The sequence below is a fragment of the Chamaea fasciata genome, unplaced genomic scaffold, assembly GCF_029207755.1.
Source record: "Chamaea fasciata isolate MVZ Bird 193981 ecotype frontalis unplaced genomic scaffold, bChaFas1.0.hap1 SCAF_1, whole genome shotgun sequence".
NCBI lineage: Eukaryota > Metazoa > Chordata > Aves > Passeriformes > Sylviidae > Chamaea > Chamaea fasciata.
The window spans coordinates 104,858,305-104,880,036 of NW_027094086.1; the positions used below are offsets into that span (position 1 = coordinate 104,858,305).

General features: G+C 40.4%; 1 protein-coding gene across 23 annotated transcripts in view; it reads left to right on the top strand.

Annotated features, from left to right (window-relative positions):
- Positions 1-21,309, top strand: part of ARPP21 (cAMP regulated phosphoprotein 21) — a 142,075-nt gene extending 120,766 nt beyond the window's left edge. For all 23 annotated transcript variants that reach the window (XM_066191922.1, XM_066191933.1, XM_066191895.1 and 20 more), the window contains 2 exons: positions 19,184-19,335; positions 20,492-21,309. In XM_066191922.1, the coding sequence (XP_066048019.1) occupies positions 19,184-19,335; positions 20,492-20,749 (410 nt within the window). In that variant the 3' untranslated portion in view covers positions 20,750-21,309. The remainder of the gene's footprint in view (positions 1-19,183; positions 19,336-20,491) is intronic.
- Positions 21,310-21,732: the final 423 nt, after the last annotated feature.

The window sequence follows — 21,732 nt, forward strand, 5'->3', positions numbered from 1 at the left end:
AGCTGTAAATAAATGGAAGTGATAGCCTCAAATGTGCTGTACTGTCTGTACTACCCAAAATTTCAATTAAAGAAACAATGTTTTTTCTTCTAACTACTAGATTAGAGCTACAGAGGGGGCAGGTTCAAAGAGGTACTGAGCTCTTCTTTACTGTATGTTTTAGGAAAATTAGGAAAATCAGTTTTATCACGTCTGCATTTTCTCCAAGCCCCCATCTGTAGAGAAGGCATTTAGCTCAGTTACTTTTAAAGTATCAATCTGTGCATAGGTGTTTTATACCATTTCAGTTATGATGTCACTGAGCCATTTTTCATCCAGAGCCTGTAAATTGTGTAGAAACACAATTAGGACATTACATTAGAAACGCAATTCTCAGACATTTACTGACATAAACTCCAGAAATGGCCAACTTCCACTAAAAAGTTACTCACAGACTTATTCTGTGAATATGCCATATGCCTGAGGTCCTCAGGTTATACAGTAACGGGTATCATAGAAATAGGATAGAAACTCATTATCACTTCCCAAGGGAGTGTTTTGGATTAAATAAGTTAAAAATTCCCACCAGACAGAAAGTCTTTGTTAAATGTGCTTTATTTTTTGCAGATGAGCTCATTACAGTATAACTGCTGATAAACTTCTTTTTGATCCATGGCAAGATGTAAGTGCTTTGGCCTAGTCATTAATTCAGGACACAAAGATGTGCTTACTAGTGTGTCAGAATGGAAGGACTGTAATAATTGGAGACAGATAGAATTTATTAAACTTTCCCTAGTAATATGAGGAAGGCCTGGCACATGGATCTCCACAGCACTGCCCTGGGATGTGTGCTCTTCAAAGGACACCCCCTGAAGTACAGGTTGACTCTGAAGTCAATCTTCATCTATGCTAGTATGTCAGAGAGCAGAATTCAGCCCAAAGTGTCTTAAAATAATTTTTCAATGCTTTACATTAGTAAAAACCTGCTGTGGGTTAAGACTTTGTCATTGTGCTTTTTCTGTGCTCCTTTTCCAGTGCTGCTCTGAGCCATAGGAAGAGCCTGGTTTTTTCTGTGAGATTGAACTGGTGTGATCAGTGAACTAGTGTGCCCAGCGACTTGATTCCTTTGCAGAAGGGGTGTCACAGGTGGTGACTGCAATGTCCCCATCCTATTCTGGGTGTTAGCGGAGTGTAAGCAAAGCTAAACCACCACAGCCCTTGGGTCCCTTTGACCACTGTGCTGAAGCCATGCAGTAGGTGTGCTATAGGTCCACAGCCTGCAGTTTGCTTCAGTGCCTACAACCTGGAAGCAGGACGCAGCTATTTTCCACCCAAGAGGTAGCATCTAAATTGTGACCTTCTGTGCCAAACTTTGTTCCTGAGCCAATTTGTAAACGCTTTGTGTGTCAGCTTTAGCTGGGGAATCCCAACCACTCTCACCACTATAACATTATCTTCCAAAGAGCCAACGAAAATACAGCTTTAATGTGTTTCTTCTGGTGCTCAGATGCCATGGCATGTGAGGTATTATCATGAAAACCACATTATCACAGCAACTCGGGGCCTTCGGGCATCTGATGTTGCCAATTGCCTTCACTTCTTGCTGGTATGTAATTTATCACCGGTGTGGCCTACCCTGCTAATGTGCGCCCTTTGTGGGCAGAGGCGAAGCTAATATACTTTCAAAGTGTATTTGAATTGCATCCATAAATCACAGCTGTCACTGCCAGCAGTTTTATCACTTGCCAGAACGATATGTTATGCTCATGCTTTATAGTCTTGGTACAATTCTGAGCTTCTATTTGTGTAAATTGTGAGGCATCGTAACTTATTTTTTCAAAAAAATTTGAGCAGCCCCTGGTTTTTTGGGGTTGTTTTTGATTCTGTTTTTGTATGGAAACTCTGTAAAGGAGAGCATTTTTATGGGACATGCTTTATAGTTGTGATTATTACTTTTTTATTAGTAATTAGCTCTAAGAACACTTGCAGATTGCTTTCTGTCTCTTAATTTTCATTCTTCTAAGAAGTTCATGCAACTGGGGAAGCTTTGATTTTGTATCTCATTTCCTCTCCTACTCTGCTGTGTAGCAGGAAGAGCTACTACACAGCAGTCGCAAGCCATGGAGTTGGAGACGGGGAGGAGGAGCCTCCTAGATTTTATTTGCTATCTGTGCAGAATATCCACCAAATTAATCAACTGTGTAGATTTAAAATAAAAAGCCTTGTGAAATCCAGAAAGCACTTGCAGGTGAGCCATCCTACCTGGGAGCTCAAGGATAGTGTAGCAGGGAAGTCATGAATAGTTATTTATGCCTAAGGCATAATTAATGCCTTCATCTGGGAGTGTTTCCCCTGAATTGTGGAAAGCAGCTGGGAGCATGAACAGCATGAGTACTCAGAGCTGTGCTGCAGTGCCCTGGCTCAGGCATGGGCTGGGGAGTGGGACAGTTGTGCCTCAGCAGCCAGAGCCACTCACCTGGGCAGGGACCAGCTGTGCCCACACTGCCTGCCCGCCCCGTCCCTGTTCCAGGTGTGCAGAGTGAGGCTGTTCCCATCTGCCAGCTCCGCCTCCCCACCAGGCTGGGTCCTGCTAAAACGCCTCAAAACTCTGCACAGACACAACATCATCCATCATGTTTTTCTTCTTCTGCCATAGTTGTAGGTCTGTTTATGAGTCTCACCTGTGACTGGTTTAGGACTTCACTGCAATAAGATACTCTGCTCAGCTCTTCTTTCTCAGGAATGCTCTGACATTAAATGCGCTGTTTCCAGAGCAGTCAGTAAAATATCTCCTTTTTTACAGCCATGCCTAAAATACTAGTGACTATTTATGAACCCATTTACCATGGCTTCCTGTGATGGGGGGAAATAAAGTGTGGGTTTTATTTTTTTAATTGATGCAATAGCTCATTCTAGAATATGAGAACAAGGTCTATAAAGTAGTCAGGTTTATAATTGGAAAATTATTTATTTGCAGAAGATATATTTGCTAAAATGTGAAGATTTTAGTCCTCTTTTTTTTTTTAATGGGAGGAAGATATGCTAATTGTTTGAAATTGAGCAGTGTCTCTAATGGAAATTTTTTAGGTATAGATCAAGTTCCTTGTTATGAAGAGTAGTCTAAAGGTATGACTTAGGTTTGTCCTTTTACCGAAGTTAGTGTTTATTCTCAAGGTTTGCATTCAGAATGAGCAGTAGTTGCTAAAGAATGTTCTGCAGATGTGTTTGCAGATCCTGTGATTTTCTCTTTTCAGAAATTTTAGCTACACAAACATTTTCACAGATTGGCTAGGCACATCAGCTACCACTTCAGAAATGCATGTTGTAAATTTTACATGAAGAAACATTTTTGGCAGCTGCTTTGTGGTTTGACTTTGAGCAGCCCCAGAAAGGGTATGTGAAATCAGTCACCCCATCCAGACCGCGTAAGCAAGAAACAAGTATTTTAGCCTAAGGATGACTTGGAGGATGGTACTGCATTAAATTCAATGATTGCATGTAGAGGAACTCATTTAAACTTCTGCCCACGTACACAGATTGTTTCATAGAATCAGAGGAACTAAGGATGGAGGATACTCCCCATTTATGTGAAAAAAAAAAAAGCAAACAACAACTAGGAAACCTGTTTTTCCCACAGAAAACATCTCTCCCACCTTAGCTGAGCCTGGGTGGCTGGCAGATGCCTTTTAGTAAGAATTGTAAAGCCTCTGTAGCCTCTGTAAACCCTTCCAGTTTAATTTGAAAATATCCATTTGTATTGCTTTGCTGACAAATTTCTGATTCACAGAGACCTGTAGTTAAGATTTTGCTCTGGCAGCTGACTCTTACTATGCCCTCTTCTTCACCTTCTTGCCAGTATTGACAGACTTAGAGCTCTGGAAATGTGGCCCTATGCCTTGCAGGCATTGCCAGAAAAAAGAACCCAGACTTTTTTTTTTTTTTTTTGGTCAGTGAAGTGTTCTTCATATAACTGAAAATTTTGCAAAGCTCTGTGTGTAACTCTTAGCTAATTCAGCTCTTAAAGGTCTCTTCTTATTACAGATTATATTGAAGATCAGATGTTTTTCCATTGACTGTATCAATTGAATATATAGCACTGCTCAGCACTGCTGGATTTCAAAATGTTTTATGAAGATGCCACCCCTCAAAATGTTATTTTACAGATGAGAAAACTAATAAGCAGAAAGAAGAAGTAATGCACTCAGAGTGTACTAGGTCCCAGGCAAGCAAAAAGCAATCAAAATTTATGATGTATGCAAGGAAAAAGTTCTGCTGCTGGCTTTCAAATCTACCTTGACAACACACCCAGGTTGATCTTCAGTATTTGTGCTGAGTTGAAGACTCCATATGTTTATGGTCTTTATTGTGCATTTTCCATTGCTCTGATTGCTTAGCTGGCATCCATCAGAAATTCAGATTTTGCAAATACTTTTGGCCATGAAGATTGTAAACACAGCCTTGCTGGGGTTGCAAAATATTAAGTATGCTGTGTGACAGCAAATGCACCGTGGCAGGTCTGCCCCGTGGCAGTGATTTCTGAGGGCAGACATCACCCTGGAGAGACCCACAGCAGACAAAGCACAAATATTCAGAAGACTTTCCTACATTTAAATTTATGCTGTGCTTTGGGGATTTTTTGCTAGTGAAAGTAAATATTGCATCATTTACAGTTGCACAGTTGCAGATAGTTTGAGGGGAGATAAGAGGATCGGGGCTGATCATGTGAGTTTTGCAGAACAAGTCTGCATAAATTGCTCTTGATTGGCAGATCAGCCTTCTCAGGCTGTAGCGCTGGTTGAGTTAACCAGCCTCCTCTTCTGTAGGGATAACACATTGGCCAGCCATAGTGGGAGTCTTCCAGCTAGCATGTGCAGTGAAAGCTGGGGATGAGGAAGAGCATAGAGGGCAGGTTTTGTTTCATGTAGCTGAATTAAACCATGTTCTGGCTGGACATTTTGACATCTGTTGATCACAGGCCTGATTCCAGTCTTTCTCAAGCTTGCAGAAAGACTGTTCCTAGCATGAGTGAGGCAGAGACTGAGGGACTGATGCCTGCCCCTTTCCCAAGCACTGCTGTCAGCCTGTTGTCCATCTTGGTAGAGACTTGGGAATGGATGCTGAAAATAAGCTGTGTCTTCTGAAGTCAGCTTGGTTCTCCCTCTCCTGTTCTCTTTCTTAAGCTCTCTTTTGGGCCAAGATTTCTTGGCACAACTAACTTAAGGAAAGTTCACTGCTTAGTCCGGGAAAGCTTACTGCTGGCTGCTGAGTGCTTAAATTTCCATTAATTTCCTTGGAGAAAACATTAGGAATCTGTGAGTCCAGGTGTTAATCCTCTTGTTTTCAGAAATGACATTAAACTCTTGTTAGCAAAGGCAAAGGTGAAAGTTTACAGTGCATTCCCTGGTTTTTTGGGGGTTTTTTTTGGATGTTTATATTATTCTGCAAGAGTTGAAAATGCACTTGCCTGTGATGTGGAGATAGGCAGGCGTGAATTTAGCTGCCTGATTCATCAAAAGACTTTGTAAAACTGTATGAACAAGTTAGTTTGCACGTTCCTTGGCCAATTGAAACAAAACCTCAAAATCCTATGAAATGAGACTCATAACCCACACATCCTCTACATCCAAGGCGAACTAAAATATAAAGCAAAATTGTCTATAGATACTAAATCAAACAAAAAAGTGTTCTGGAAATTGGTGGTATTCTGTTTGGGATGTCAAAGGGGAATGCTTTTGACTTTTCCAGCCACTTTTTCTTTGACTCATTTATTCCCTTTTTTGTAACATGCACAGTTTAGCCACAGGGGAAGCTAACTGGGAACTGGGATGACCACATCTGCATATTCCACCCTACACCTCCTTCCAAGAAAAAGCTTTACGCGGAAGATACAGCCCAGTTGTAGTGCAGTGATCGAGTGTATTGATTTTGTGTCAGTATTGGGATTAGTGTTGACATTTCTGCAGTCATGTGGAATGGAGTGGATGCCCAGAACAGAGACTGATTGGAAGTACTTATAGGCACTTTACAGGTCTTTTACCTCATACTTCAAGGTCTAAAAGGAAGGGAGGGTCTCAATGATAACAATTGCTTTAGTAAAGGCTTAACCCAATTTCATTAAGGCACTTTTAGTCAAGAAAGACAGGAAATGTAAACTAGTGTCTGGAGAAAACTAGAAGGGTTGATAATTGCAAGGCAAACATGAGTGGGAGATCCCTATGTCTGTGCTGCAGAAGTGAAGTAAGGTAGGCTCATCCCTGATTGCCATTTGGTTTATTATTTGCCAGTATCTCTTGGTACATAGCCACTGCTTGGTCTAATGGCTCTTTCACATAGGCACATACAAGTGCAGGCTGTCCCACGTTGCCCCATTTTTTCTCTTGCGGGTTAAGCAGTGATTGTGCAGAAGGATTTGAGAATAAATTTGTTTCATATATTGCAGAACTGAATTTTGTTGGAACATGACCTCTCTTTCCTTAATTTGATTGCTACCTGCCTGGTCAACTTTCTCAGAAACCTTTTAAAGCAATGATAAGAATACAGTGTGAATAAATGTGCTTGTATCTTTCCCACTGGAGATCTTCTCCTTCAAGGGGTTGAGTTCCCTGGTCCAGAAGTGTATTCAAGCCTGAAAATCATTGCTCTGAAATCAAGAAATTACCTTATATGCTTAAAAGTTAAGCAAATTCTCAAGGGCTCTGCTTTATAGAGCCTGGAGTAATCACTGTGTTGCAGGTGAGTGCTTCTAATATGGTACAGAGCTGGTTAAGGTTGACTGCTAACCCCAGTAGTCTTTGGATTGCATTCTGCTTGAGTGCACTTGGAAAAGATGAGATTTTTGCAGTTGGACCCATATGGGCAGACATATGCTCCATCAAAGTCCTGTTGGCTTCAGTGTCGTCCCTGTGCCTGTTTGCATCGAGCTGGGGGCTGTAGTCCGCAACTTGATGTGTCCTTATGTTATAGGTAAACAAACAAACTCAAGGCTTTTTGCTCCTGATTCTCTCTGTATATGCAGAAGCCGTGGGGAGGAAGAGTGCCATCAGGCAGTGGCTGTGTCTTTGTTGCAGGCAGTATTTACAGTTGATGTTGTGTTTATGAAAACTCTTCCTGAGGCTGAGACACAAAGCAGAGCCCCACTTGTGGAGATGAAAAAGCAGAGTTTGTTAGTGATATGGTGCTAGCAGTGGTTTGCCTCAGTCTGCCCACAGTAAAATGGAACATAGTGCAGTGAACGTATCACCAGAACGCTGCAGTCCTTTTCCAATAAGGAGGATGTGGGCAGGGCAGGAACCTGTACCTGGAGTTGTGTGGAAAAGAACAGCCTGGCAGAAGCAGTAAGAGCCCAGGGACCATCCATCTCCACAACCCTGCTGGTGAGCAGCAGCCTGCCCGAGCAGTCCCAGCTCAGAATAGGGGTCTAAGCATTCAGCACACATATTTTGGTGTACTTTTCAGAAAAGTATTGTGTGGTTCTTCTCCTTTTCTCTGGGCAAATTATTTCCCTTGGGTGCTTATTTTTCTACCTGCAGTTGTCTTTTCTCATCAGGAATGCATCATCCTCATTGTAGGGATTGCAGTTATTCTTTGAAATTTGCACAGTATCTGGCATGGATTTTCACTCTCAGCTCGTGCTTGTAGATATTTCATCAGTATCAAGAGCTGATGCCAAGATAACAAGCTGCTATCAAAAGCAAAGTTATAGATAGATCAATACACGGGGCTTAACACTTTTTTTTGCTCAGACCTGCCATTATTTATTAGGGGTCAATCCAGAAAATCAAACCAGGGGAAATGAACCTGATGAAATTCAGTGAATCTGTGGTTTGCAGCTGGCATGGAAAATTTGATCCTGCTAGTTTAGTATTTATGCTTTTTTTGAATCATAATGAGTTTTGTTTTGGTGGTTAGCTGTCCCATTGCACAGTTCCTTAGGGATTTGCTAACAAAATCAATAGATATGGCATAGAACAGTTATTCTGTGGCCACACAATGCAGACATAGGCACAGGTACATATGGAGAGTATTGCAGCTGCTCTTCATCTAAAGAGCAAGTTGTGTGCCAAAAGAGTCTTTCTGTCAACACTAATGGGTTCTCACATTGATGTTTTAGTTGTGTATTAGCTATTCAAAAACCTCCTAAAGAGGAATTGCAGCGGGGCTCATCAATGTGACTGTCTGTGTCTACAGTAAGGGCTACTACCAGATTTGCCTCTGTTTGGTCGTTAAGCAGTATATCTCCCTTACAAGCATCCTACATTTTTTCCAAAATTATCTATTTACCTGCCCATGGGTGTCGGTTGACTCTCCTTAAGGTTCTTAGGATAAGTGGGCAGGGAATGAGAGCAGGATTATTCCTGCATGTTCTTTAGCACTATTTTGGACCTCCGTGTTTTCATGAGGACTGTGTACCAGCTTGCAGTACATGTCTCCAGTGGGTTAGTTCTGTTGGGATGAGAAGGCTTCACCCCTCTCAGAATAATGCAGTATCCTCCCAGGTCTTGCAGTACCCTCCCTGCAGGCACCTCTGCTGGCTTTGGGCAACTGCAGCACTCCATGTAAACCCTTGCTCGTGGTACTGGCCAAAGGAAAATGCTGTCTGAAGCTCATTTCTCCAAAGCTGTTGAGCTTGTTCATGTGGCTCCATGGATTAACTTAGTTCAAACACATAAAATACTTTCCTTCTCTCTCTTTATTTCACCTGTGTCATTTGCTGGCTGGGTGGCTTTTTTTTTTTCTTTCTTTCTTTCCTTTTTTTTTTTTCTTTTTTTTTCTCCTCTTTCTTGGTCTCCAATAAAATGCAGAAGGCTCAGATTACAAAAACAGCTGCACATACTTTGGGTTAATGCATTTAAGTCGGGCCCCAGGGCCTGGGCAAGTGCCAAGATCCTGGATCAGCTGCTTTACCGGAATTAGGCTGCTGTAATGGAGCCCTGCATTATTGTGTTGCAATTATTTTGGATTGCAGCTGGCTGTTCCCTCAATTTTTTTTTTTTTTTTACTGAAGTGAGATAAAAGGATTTGTCTTAAAAATAGAATTTTCTTTTCAGAATCTTACAGAAGCTTTGAGCTATATACCATGTCTGTAAGAGGTGCCCCTCTGTTTATCTTTAGATTTATCTTCAACGAGAAGAACAAGAAAAATACATTGTAGTTTTTGAAGAGCAGGAAGAGTGCTGAAAGGTATCAAAACATAAAATAAATGTGTTTTGGAAAGGAAATAAAATAAGTGATTAAAGTATCATGTAATTACATGGTTTTAGGTTCTCAGCAAGAACAGGTTTATTTTCAGCAGCAAGTCACTCACTAGTAGCAAGTTCTTAAAGCTGTCCCTATAATTTGAAAATCCTTTGTATAAAGAAGTAAAGGAACGGATCCACATTTTAAACTGAAGAAAAACATTCTCCAGCCTTGAGTCTCCTGTATTTGTATCCATTCAAGCTCTTTTTGATGCCGATTTACATATATTTCTTGTCAAATAACAGCTCTCTCAGGTTCTCCAATTGATAGCAAAAAGTAAACTGAATGCCATCATTTATCTTTGAACTGTTCAACTGTGCCCTTCTTCATGTTCTTGTTAATAATGCCAGGTCTCCCAGGAGCACTCTCACGCAATTTTATCACATAAGCTTTTTGTTTGACCTTACCTGCTGTTCCCCTGGAACATGAGGGGGGCAAAAAAAGCCAAAATGCCAGCCTGCCTTAATTAAAATTTTAGTCTCAGAAGATGTTACAGTATGTGATTTCATTAGGTATATAATGAAAGTATTTAATCATACCTCTCACTTGTCTGGGCCTTTTTACTCAGTGGTGAAGTCACTGAGTTTTAAACCAACTCTATTCAGGTGTGGAAAAGTAACTGCAGGGTAGATATGCATCTTTAAGTGATTCATAAATTCAATTTATCCAGGATCTTGTATGTTTTCCCTAAAGGTAGTTGCTTGGATGACAGAGTAGCAGGCACTAAATAAATGTTCAGCATTCTTTGCAAAAACATTTTTTCACCGGTCGGACAGCAAGCATGCATATAAATGTTTTTTAAAAGATAATGCTATTCCTCATTTCCAGGTTGGAACTTAGCATCATAGAAAAAAGGTAGAAGAATGGGTAAAAGGTAATGAATATTCCTTTGACATATAAGTGCTAAATCTTACATTGTGATATGTGGTGTTGCTTCCACAATTTCTCATTGCCATAATCTAAATCACCCCAACAAGAGTCTTTCTACCTCCCAGGTGAACTCATTTGTTTTATGCAGTGACTGTTCTCAGGGAAAGGTCTGTGCAAAAAGCAGTCTATCTTGGCTTTTGTATAAATGTACCTTATTTTAGTTTATATGGGAAAAGCAGAGTTATTTCCTGAATTTTTTTTTTTCATTTTGTTAGCAGTGGTGATGTACCCCCAGTTAGCAGCATTGTTTTGAGTGGCACATGAAACTGTCCATGCTTCAGATGCTCTGTGCTTTGGACTTCTTCCAGCCCCTGGGGTTGCAAAACAAGTAAAACCAAGATTTCACACAGCTTTTTGAGGAAGAATAAAGCAAGAGGACAAGGAGGGGCAGTTCACCTGGGTAGATCCTCTTCTAGCACTCTAGAGGAACTTGCCACATGGGCAGTTTCAGAGCTATTATCCACAAAAAAAAAAAAAAAAAAATCAAAAATCTAGTGTAGCAGAATATTTTACTAAATCCAACTAAAAGGTTGCTCTGGAATAATTCAAAATTGCAGGAAATTTCCCAGTTTTATTTCTTCTTCTGAAGCCGGGTGAAGATACTTTTGCACTATTGCTTTCATAGGATTGTAGGTTTGTAAACCAGAGAGAGAAAGAGGGGCGGGGAAGACAGTCCAACTTCTTTTATCCAGGATTTTTGTTTTTTCTCTTGGGATAATAAATCTTACAGGCACATATCTCTGATGCATATACATCTTGTTGAGTTTCTTAATGCAGCTGAACATGGTTTTTTGTGTTTGAGTCTGACAACAAATGTGGCTATTGGTCTGTTACCAGGTTTGGGAACCATGAATGTGTTTTTTGCAAAGCTATGGCCAATTTAGGGACTCAGAGCTACAATTCTGGTAGCAATTATGTTTCAAGACTCAAAGTTCAACATCCTGCAGTTTTATAACCTCAGCTCTGCAGAGAATTATTCGAGTCACTGTCGTTGTAATCACTTTAGGAATACATTTGCTGCGTTGTTTCCAGTGAATGTAGCTGGAGTGCCATTAGCTAAAAATTGTTGTGATCTCGCACAACTTGAAAGAATCGATGCCATTAGTTTAAAATTTTGAAAACAAATTTAACATAATAACCCATGGTTTTCCCTGCAAGCTGTACTGCTGGAGTGGCATGTGCTTTTACCTGAAATGAAAGAAGCCAAACTGTGAATCACTTGTGTTAAAAGTCGTCTCTTGTTTTTGGAGGGTCTGAACTTGCCAAGTGCTGTGGGCGAAATGAGTCTGTGTGCTGCTGTGGTTTTTGACTTGTGCTGTTTTACATGCTCCTCCATACCTTCATACCTTTTCTGTTGCTTCTTAAGAATTCCTTGTTTCAGGCATAGGTATTCTTGTTTGGTTTTTCCTCGCTTTGTATGTGTGTGAAAACTAAATAAAATAATTGCATAGTCTTGTGTTTTGAAAGGAAAAGGATGGAATTTTAGCATTCAGCTGTTATGTACTTGTCCTTCTAGCTCACATGGTGTCCAGTTCACACCCATAAATTATCTATGATGTCTTCAAGTAGAATATAAAGCTCAAATGTCTTACTAGGTCAGGACATTTTTATGTGTCTTGCAGAGAGAAAGCAGACACAATAGGAATGGATAGATCAACTGCAGCAGGTTTGCTCTGCAGTGTGCTTTGGATTTTAGATCCAAGCTTAAACTACAAAATTGTTTACAAAGTGGTTTGAATTCCAGCTGCACAAGATGCAGTTTAAATCTCCAGACTCACCCAGAAAATAACACCAGAAGGGAGACATTAATTAATGTGTCTTCTGTGGGAGTCTTCCAGACTGCAGACACTTTGAGGTGAGGCTAAAATCAAAATTAGTGTAAATTCATAGATTAATTTTACATTCCATGAGAGTTTAGTCCATCATTTTCAGTGAAACTTGTCAGATAATGGTCAACTGCAAAACCAAAAAAACCCCAAACCTTTTCCTCAGGTTACTGGGCACCCAGTTCTGACACATCACACCTGGACATGAGAAGCCAGCAAGAACAAAGTGCCTTGGAGCAGCACTCACCTTGAATTCCTGCTCTCACTCGTGTTCAGAATGGGTCTCATTCTGTGGCTTCCACAACTTGGCCAACTGTCCTATGCAAGGTTTTCCAGTTAGGCTGGCTTTCCTCCTGCTTTGTAGATAACCTTTAGGGTCTGTTTGAGAATCAGAGGGTTCTTTGGGATGCTTAGGGGTGTGGTTTAGTGGTGGATGTGGCAGTGTTAGAGCAATGGATGAATTGTATGATTTTAGAGGTCTTTTCCACCCTAAGCAATTCTATGATTCAGTTCTGTGATTCCATTCTGTGATTCTAAGACAGTGTTTGATCTCACTGAACAGCTTGCTTAAGTTTTTTTCGTCCTTCCAGTTTTGCAAATATTTTGGGAGGGATCAGCTCAGAGCTTTTGGTAAAAAAGGAAGTTGTCAAAAACTTTACATAATGTACTGATATGTCTGTGAGTGAATTGTAGTTCTACAGTGATTTTTTCTTCTTGATTATAACTTAATCATGGAAATAGTAAATTTGTATTATTATAAAGTAAAATCTACATCCACCCACTTTAATACTTTGCCCATGGCTTATTTCAAAAAGTAAGGGAGAATGTAGCCTAGTAAAAATTGTGGGAATAGATACCAACCATATTCCTCAGTCTACAAAGTCTACTGAGCACTACTCCAGCCAGGACAAAGTGAACTAAAACAGTCCAGAACTATCCCTTAGAATATCCGTTGTACACAGGTGAACTCTGCTTGTGGAATGAACTGGGTGGCATTGCCAGCATGTGAGGAAAGGGAGGAGAGACAAAGGAGAGGATCCTGTCTCATATACAAAAGATTAGTCCTTTTCCTTAGGAGACAGGAAGAGTGTCAAAAACTAGCTGGCTAACATTTTCCTAAGCATTTCAAATCTGGACTATGTAATTTAATGGTCTGACTAATACTGTACAATGAGCACATTCTAATATTTTTTATTACCAGAACTACTTATTAAACTGATGAATTTCCTCTAGCAAGATGTCCTTCCTCATTTTAGAGGTTTTAAATGATACAAACGTCCTTCCACACTTAGTAGATTGCCTCCCTGTTACTTATAGGGTCTGTTGAAAATTTGAATTTTATTTCTAATCTGAAAAGTTCTAGGTTTATCTTCCAGACATTTAATTTTATTATACCATTTTCTGGTCTGCTCAAGAACTGTGGTTATGTTTTAACCCCAGCCAATAACTCAGCCCCATGCAGCTTCTTACTCACTCTCCCCAGCTGCACAGAGAAGAGAATCAGAAAATTAAAAATGAGCAAACTCATGGGTTGAGATAAAGACAGTTTAATAGGGAAGCCAAAAGCTGTGTGTGCAAGCAAAGCAAAACAAAGAATCCATTCACCGCTTCCCATGGGAAGACAGGTGTTCAGCCACCCCCAGGAAAGCAGGGCTCCTTCACACCTGAGAGTTACTCGGGAAGAAAAATGCCCACTCTGAGCATTCCTCACTCCCTCCTTGCTTCAGCTGTATATGCTGAGCATGTTGTCATGTGGTATGGGATATTCCTTTGTTCACCTGTGCCTCCTCCCAAAGTTTTTGTTCATTCCCAGCCCTCCTCGCTGATGGGGATTGTGAGAAGCAAAAAGTCTGAGTAAGCACTGCTCAGCAGTAAATAAAACATCCCTGAATTACCAACACTGTTTTCAGCACAAATCCAAAACTTAATCCCATATTAGCTACTAGAAAGAAAATTAATTCCACCCTGGCCAAAACCAGCACAACTGTCTATTTGCAGATGCTTCTTCGTCTTTTGAATAAGTTGAGCAGAGTGAGCTCATTAAGCCTTTCAGAAAGAGGCGTGCATCCTGACTTTGGATCGTGTTTTTAGTTTGTGTCTCAGCTCTTACCAGTTTTGGGGAGTCTTCTGCAAATGTAAACACCTTCTGTGTGCAGTTTGCTGTTAAAATATTTTCAAGGGCTTCACAGGGTCCACACCAGGAGTTGTTGCTTGTTCTCCTTGGCTTTTCCATGTGAGCTCAAATTCAGTCTCTTCCCAGTGCTCCTGGCAGCTGCTGCAGGGGCGGAGATGGTCCATATTGGGGGAGGAAGGGGAAAGGAAAGGGAGGGTGGCATAGGGCACCAGAAATGCACTGCACTAATTGCAGAGCAGGCAGGAGCACGACCAGGTTCTGTGCAGCATTCCACCCACCCCCTCTGCTTGAGGTTTCCCTTTTGACTTTCTTTTGGACTTGGCTTGCCTAAGCCACTGCAGTGTTGCCAAGGTACCTGAATTTTAGGTGGCACTAGACAAAGTAAAGCAGAAAAGGAGCAGGTGAGCTCTCAAATCACGTTACAACAAAAGCACCATGAGTATATGTGTTTGCATTGAATGGGCATGGATGCAAAGACTCTGTTCAAGTGGCAAGAGTACAATGAGATTTGCAGTTCAGGGACTCTCATCAGGCACTCGTTACCCACAGTATTGATACACATGTTCTGAACATTGGTAACACATGCTTCAAATCTAAAGTGAGCAATGAAGCAGTCCCTCCCAGCATGAATGTGCCATTCATGAAGGATGTGTGTTGAGGCCAGGAGAGCACCAAACATGCTTTAATTGTAGCTCTGGGTGACACTACTGGCAGAAGTCTAAAGCTGCTGCATTTTGTCTTTTGAGCTGCAATCGCCTCATTAGATTGAAATGAGGAAAACATTTTTGGGTCTTTCATGCAGTCTTTCTCCCCTGGGATGTTTAAGTTAAATGACTTCTAGCATGGTGAGGCAGGCTATAAAGGTTCAGAGAATTACCTTGATGGTATGACGGCCTCTTCCATTTCAGCTGGAATCCAAGGCCCATCTTTCCTCTGAGGCAATCATTGTAATTCTGTGCACGATTTGTTCCTCTGGTTGTTTAACAATGTTTCTCATGTTTGCCCTGCTTTAAAAAATCCTCCTTTGTAGCAGAGATAACATAGAGCAGGATGATATAATTGCAGTAAAGAGGCCCTGGAGCTTGCAGTAATAGGATGGTTCATCTGATGTGTACTGCCATTAGAAAATAACCCACGTATGTATGTTCTCAGGGGACAGTAAAGAGGCTTTTAAGGATTGCTCTTCATGTAGTATGAAAGCTAATGAGCAAAAGAGCAAGTGCAAAGAAAACTATTGCTGCATAAGCATGTTGCCATTTCCTGTTCTCACTTTTCTTACACCTTTGTAGCTCCAGAACATCCACCTCTGCCCAGTAAAGCCTGGTTTCTCATGCACTGCAGTCAGCTTTCAAGACTTTTGAGAATACAGTATTATTTCCATGTCACTGAAAAGTAAATAGCACGTGAAAAGCATGGCATAATTTAAGACTTCGCTGTGTGTGTACAAATTAAGTAATTTTGGTGGAATGGCACTCTCTGATAGTCTGTGCCCGAGGAAAAAGAAAGAAAAAAAAAGGGATATAGTTTCACAAACAGTGCTAAAAGGTTGATACTAATCTCAGTTCTCCCACCCCCATTCTTTTTCTTGGCTAGAGTGCAGAAACATACAATGATATCAACATCCAGTAAACACTGGAGGACCTGTTTCAACTATTACATGGAGAATTTGGGCTGCAGTGATAGGAAATTCAGAGCAGCTGGTTTCTGATATTAACAATTTCTTGTCCAAATGGATTGCCACTTGTTCTACTTTCATTTGTGCTGAAACAGAAGCCATTTAGCAGAACCAATACTGGCTTTTTTCTTTTGTCACAGCATATTTTTTTTCTTGATTATAAAGTTTGTTTGTAGAGAAAAAAAATAATTCACTTTTTAATATTCTGTACCTTCTCTGTAATGTTGGAATATACTTTTGTACCTTGTCACATTTTCATGTTCAATAGAATGGACAAACCTGTATCTTTCTTCATGTATTTAACATAATAAAGGGTCAGGCTTTGCTATCAGGTAAAATAAAGTGGCTTTATTAAGATGCAGTACCTTAAAGAAGATGCTGGATTTTGACTAAATGCTGTACTGGGTTCTACAGCATGGTCTAGCATCCACAGCTTCAATTAATTCCAAAGGGTATTGATCATAAAAAAAAAAAAAAATAGTTCATGAGTATTAAGTAAGGAAGAGATGACAGCCAGCGTCTTTGCAAAGATACACACAGGCCAGTAAACTTCTTAAACATGCCCATTTCTACTCACAAGTCAGGACATTAAATATTCAAGAGTACCTTCTTCTGGACAAAGAAGTGACTTATTTTCCCTTAAAGTCTAAGAGGATTCAGAATACAGCCTACTTGCTCCCATCTAATCAAATTAGAAGTGTGTTAGAATGCACATGAAATATTTGTATTGAGGCTTTTCTTTGTGGACAGAGCATTGCAAAAGGCTTACACAAGGAGTAGGAAAAATGTTTTATTCTTGTTTTCAGGGATGTAACTGATGTACTTTGCAGGTTGGGACAGGGGTGATGGGTGCACTTGTCCTATGGTCAAGAGAAATTGCTAAAATTCTTGAAGAGTGTTACAGTAAGATTGTTAAAATAATAATACATAGCCCAGTGAACCTCAGCTCTTCAGCCCATCTCCTTTTCATATTTCTGCACCTAAAACCTGGAGTGGTTATGTCATGTACTAAGTAGTGCTTGCTAGTACAGAGATTTTTAGAGTTGGGTGTTTATATGTGTGCATGTCATTGGAACTGTAAGATCTTTAAGGTCCCTTCAAACCAAACCTATTCTATGACTGTGTTTTTGCAATACCCCCAGAAGATCATGCCTATGCATGCATCTTAAGGGTAATTACTTCAACTTTTCCATGATATTTTGTTTCAATTTGATAGTCATGTCTGCACTGAGTCATAAATCTGTCATATTTGGAGAATATGGAACACAAAGCTGAGGTGAAGAGAGAGCTGTGTGTATTCAAACACACAGCAGGGCATTAGCAGTAGTTTCACAAAAGTAATGTTGATGCAATCATATTTACTACAAATAACAGAAGGGCTGCTTTCTACTTGACCCCAGTGGTTTCTGTCTCTGCCGAGCACCAGTCTGCCACCCTGTGCTGGTGCATTACAATCCAGCTCTCTGAGCCCAGATCCAGTGTTGGATTGCATTCCCACAAAAGTGTTGCTTGATCCCTGGCTCACTGTCCATCTATGGTTCTTTACATATCTGGGACTTTAATTTAACAGCCGGAGGTGACAGGAGATGAATTTCATGTTTCTTCTTCTTTCGTCAGTTGACACCCCTCTACTTAAACTTCCAGTCCTGCAAATACCAGAAGAGTAATGCTAAATTTTTTATCTCTATCCTTTATCCCCTCCCCCCATAATTTGTGTGCTGGAGCAGAAGAGGACTTGCAGTTTTATTATTGCTGTATAAGCCTTCTGTAAACTCAGTTACAGCAGTTCTGATGTTGGTAATTTTTATGACTAAAAAATATGCTGACACAGTGTTTGAGCATAGGAAAAGAGTAAATCTGAATGTATAATAATCTGGTGAGTTTGGGAGATGGTTAATGCTATATTCCAGCCAAGTTAATCACTCAGGAATTTTTTTTATTATTATTATTATTATTTTGCTCAGTTGACTGGAGAAATTAATCTCTGGAATGTCATCTTAAATGCCAAATACTTGACCAGAAATCTCAACATTTTCTTGGCATAAGGACAGATTTAGAGGGAAAGCTATCAATTGACAATAGACCAGCAGAAACAGAAACATTTGTTATTTTATTTCTGTTACATGATGAAGAAGTATCCAGATAATGGTTTTCACTTTGTGAAGTATATTGAACCAGGTACTGTATTCACGAATACAAATTGAGCAGACATCACACAATTTTTTCGTAGAAAGATGACACAGAGTTGCTCCTTCTGGTAGTTCGTCTTTGTCTGAAATATGCTTATTGTAAGAGCATCACTACAGAGTTAGTAGTGAACTGCATAACTGTGTGTTAGAAATATGAGTGCTAAAGAACACAGAATGTGTTAAGGAGAAATTATTCATAGATTTATAATACCTATGTCTGGCCACATTTTTCAAGGGCAGGATCTTTCTGCATCCTCCTTTCCTTTCCTGCTTTTTCTGTGAAGTTCTTAATTGCTAAATATCAGCATAACCCAGCCAGCCCAGTTCCATCTGCCTAAGCTTGTTCCCAGGCAAAATCGCATTGCTGCTGAGCAGTTTTTTATTTGTGCTTGCCTTCCCATCCACACTGCTGCGGCTTGATCATCCAGTCTTTGCCCATTTCTCCATTAGTCCTAGAGGAGCCATCCCAGCAGAAAACCTGCAATGTTGTGGTGACTTCGACCATAGAGTTAGTCGCAGGTTAAAACAAGCATCAGCTTCTCATCCATATGCAGGCACTTATGTGTTAGCAGTGTTCCTACCAAGCAATAGGGAGGATATCCCTAATTTATGATTTCCTGCTTTGACACACATGAAAATAGTACAGTGGATTATGACCCTTAATATGCTCTAATTACATAAAAAACCTTGCAAGTGAGAGCCAGTTTGTATAGAGATGTTCTTCTTGGTTAAATAAAGGCTTCTCTGTTCATATCATGCTAGGGAGCTGCATTACAAAGAAGGTAAGAGGGTAAGGTTAGGAATGCGACCTGAAAGAAATTGTCAGGTTAGACCATGAAGGCCAAGTGCTGATGTCCTTGAAGTTGTTGGGAGTTTTGCCTCTGAGGAAATAGCCAAAAGACAGTAGCACTCTGGCACTTCAGGGCATTACAGCCCTGTGCTGCAGTCAGATGTTCCTCCAGGTGGTCTCTGCCACAGTGTTAAAAAGAATAACAAAAGCATGCTACCCACTCAGGTCAGCATGCCAGGGCTGCCGCCTCATGGCGCTTGTTTATTGCACTTCAGTTTTCATTTCCAGTAATATTTCTGTGGGAACAATGAACTTTTTGACTAACCCTGGTATAAATGATGGGATCATTTGCTGTACCTTAGAACTGTTGTAATCTTGCCCGTGCAAGCAACAGGGTATTTGAAGATGTCTTTCTTCTTCCAGGTTACCAGCCTGTCCTGCCAAACCAGCAGCAGGGGTTCCAGGGTCTCATGGGAATGCAGCAGCCGCCCCAAAGCCAGAACCTGATGAATAATCAACAGGGAAATCAGGTGCAAGGCATGATGGTGCAGTATCCAGCCATGTCGTCTTATCAGGTATTTAGGAGCTGTAAGGAAAGACTTTTTTCCTTGGAGAATGCTTAATTGAATTAAGTTTTTGCATCACACAGTGCTCTTATAACTTCATTTGGATAGTGTGTGGCAGGAAGCCTTCTGATGAATATGCTTCTACGTCAAATCGGCTTCCTTGCTTCCTATTTACATGGTCTTAGTACTCCTGATTTTCATTCTGATTTTGGAATGCTTCAAATGAACTATTTATTACAGCCTGCAGTGAGGGTAATGTCACAAAGAACGAAGGAATTATAGACTTCTTCCTGTGAAGAAAATTAATTTTAAAAAATAAAAGAACATTGTTCATTTCTTCTCTTTTTTGCCAGTGCAGTACTGTTTCCTGTAATGAAGTTGAGGGCTTTGCCTGATCCAGTTAAAAATTACTCATCTGTGGAGACTCCTGCCAAGGATCTCACCATGTCTTCTATAACAAGCTGTAGCCAGATGGATTATTGTTTATTGGGTTCTGGGGAGAGGGAAGGCAGTGGCTTGATTTTTACCAAGTCCGTAAGTTACCCAGACTTATTTCCCCACCTTCATACCTAGTTTCCGTGAGTTATGCCAAGCGCATGTGAGAGGTGGCCTGTGCTTACATTTCCTACTGGTCCCTCTGGAAAGTTAAGAAACTAAACAACATCTAATTCATTTTAACAGATTGCACTGATTGAGCAGCCATTCCCCTTTTCCCTCAGCTTCTTTGAAAACACTTCAGCGACACAGGTGGAAATGGGGGAATTGCTTATGGGTAAAATTTTCCCCTTAAATCTTCAGAATTATCATATTGAAAATGTGTTTTAAAGGTTAATGATCAAGTTAAAGGTTTAGACCTTTTAGATGGCCTAATACCAGGGTCAAGTCTTCTGTTTGCACTGATCCCAGTAATGCATATTCTACTGGGTCATGACAGAGACACTTTCTAGGCCTAAAAGCAGAGGGAATTCTCTTTAAAACCTTCTGTAACAAAAGAATTCCTCAGAGATGAGAACAATTGTGAGCAGCAGAAAACAGCACATTTTGGCAGAACACACAGTATACTCAAATTCAGATGAAAGGAATATAGGGATACTGGGAACCTACTTTAACTTGTTTAGTAATTGCTATCTTTTTTTCCCCTACGTCTTTCCATATTCCTACCTAGGTGCCAATGACCCAGGGTTCTCAAGGATTGCCGCAACAATCATATCAACAACCAATCATGCTACCTAATCAATCAGGTCAAGGAACACTTACAGCCACTGGAATGCCTGTCTACTGTAATGTCATACCTCCTGCCCCACAGAACAACCTCCGGTTGATTGCCCCACACTGCCCCTCCAATAACGTTCCAGTTATTTCTGCCAGCTGCAGGACAAACTGTGCGAGCATCAACAATGCAGGGTGGCAGGTCAAGTACTGACACTGTGGCTTAGATTTATGAGGATCGAGGTGCATTATTTGACAAATAAATCATGGCCTTCAAATGAAGAGGAACACAACAGAATAATCCGTTGAGGACACGAGTACTGACTATGCTCAAGTGATTTGCTGCTGGAAAAACCTGTAAAAAAACAAAGAAGTAAAATAAATTTCAAAAAAAAAAATGTTTGCTGGTTAATGGTGCATATTTTTGTCATGTCTGCTAGGTATGCCTTTATAGCTTAGCTAGTGACATGAATTCATTGAGGTAAGATTTTTTCCTACCACTGAACACCACTGTGTAGATTGTAATATCCCCAATTCGGATTAGTTTTGTACTTTGTGTTGAGTTTGTGAAGCTAAAAGTATTTAAAAATATAATAAAATCACATTGTACCAAAGCTGTAATGGAAATGAAAAGAATTTGAAAACAAAAAGAGAATTACTGAATGGAAGGAATAATTTATATACACTATAGAGTTTTTTTATGGATATATACTGTATTGTAGTGCTTAATCACAATAAAGCTATTTGACCTCATGAAGGAAGGTCATGTTTCTACCACCTGCTTGGTCTCCTCTGTTTCTGAGTGAATTTCCTTTAGTTTCTGTATTGTCTTTTTTCAGGTGAAACTAATGAGGGAATGGTGCTTAATGGGCTTAGAGGAGTTTGATGAGAAGGCAATATAGCCATGTCTCAGCATGAGGTGCCGTAACAGCTAAGACACTTTGGAATTGTAGCATGGCCACCCACAAAGTATTCAGTGAATGATGTACCAGTTCACCTTAAACTGAGTTTGCACTCTGCCAACCCCTAGGACCAAGAGTGTTGTAAACACAATTCATCATTGCTGCAAGCCTCTACCAAGTCACACCTCTTCAAGAGACCATACAACAGTCGTACATGAGAAGACATAGTTGTCCCATGATATTCCATCTGCTGGATGGAAGATCAGTTAATATTGGTGTAGCAACCACAGTACCC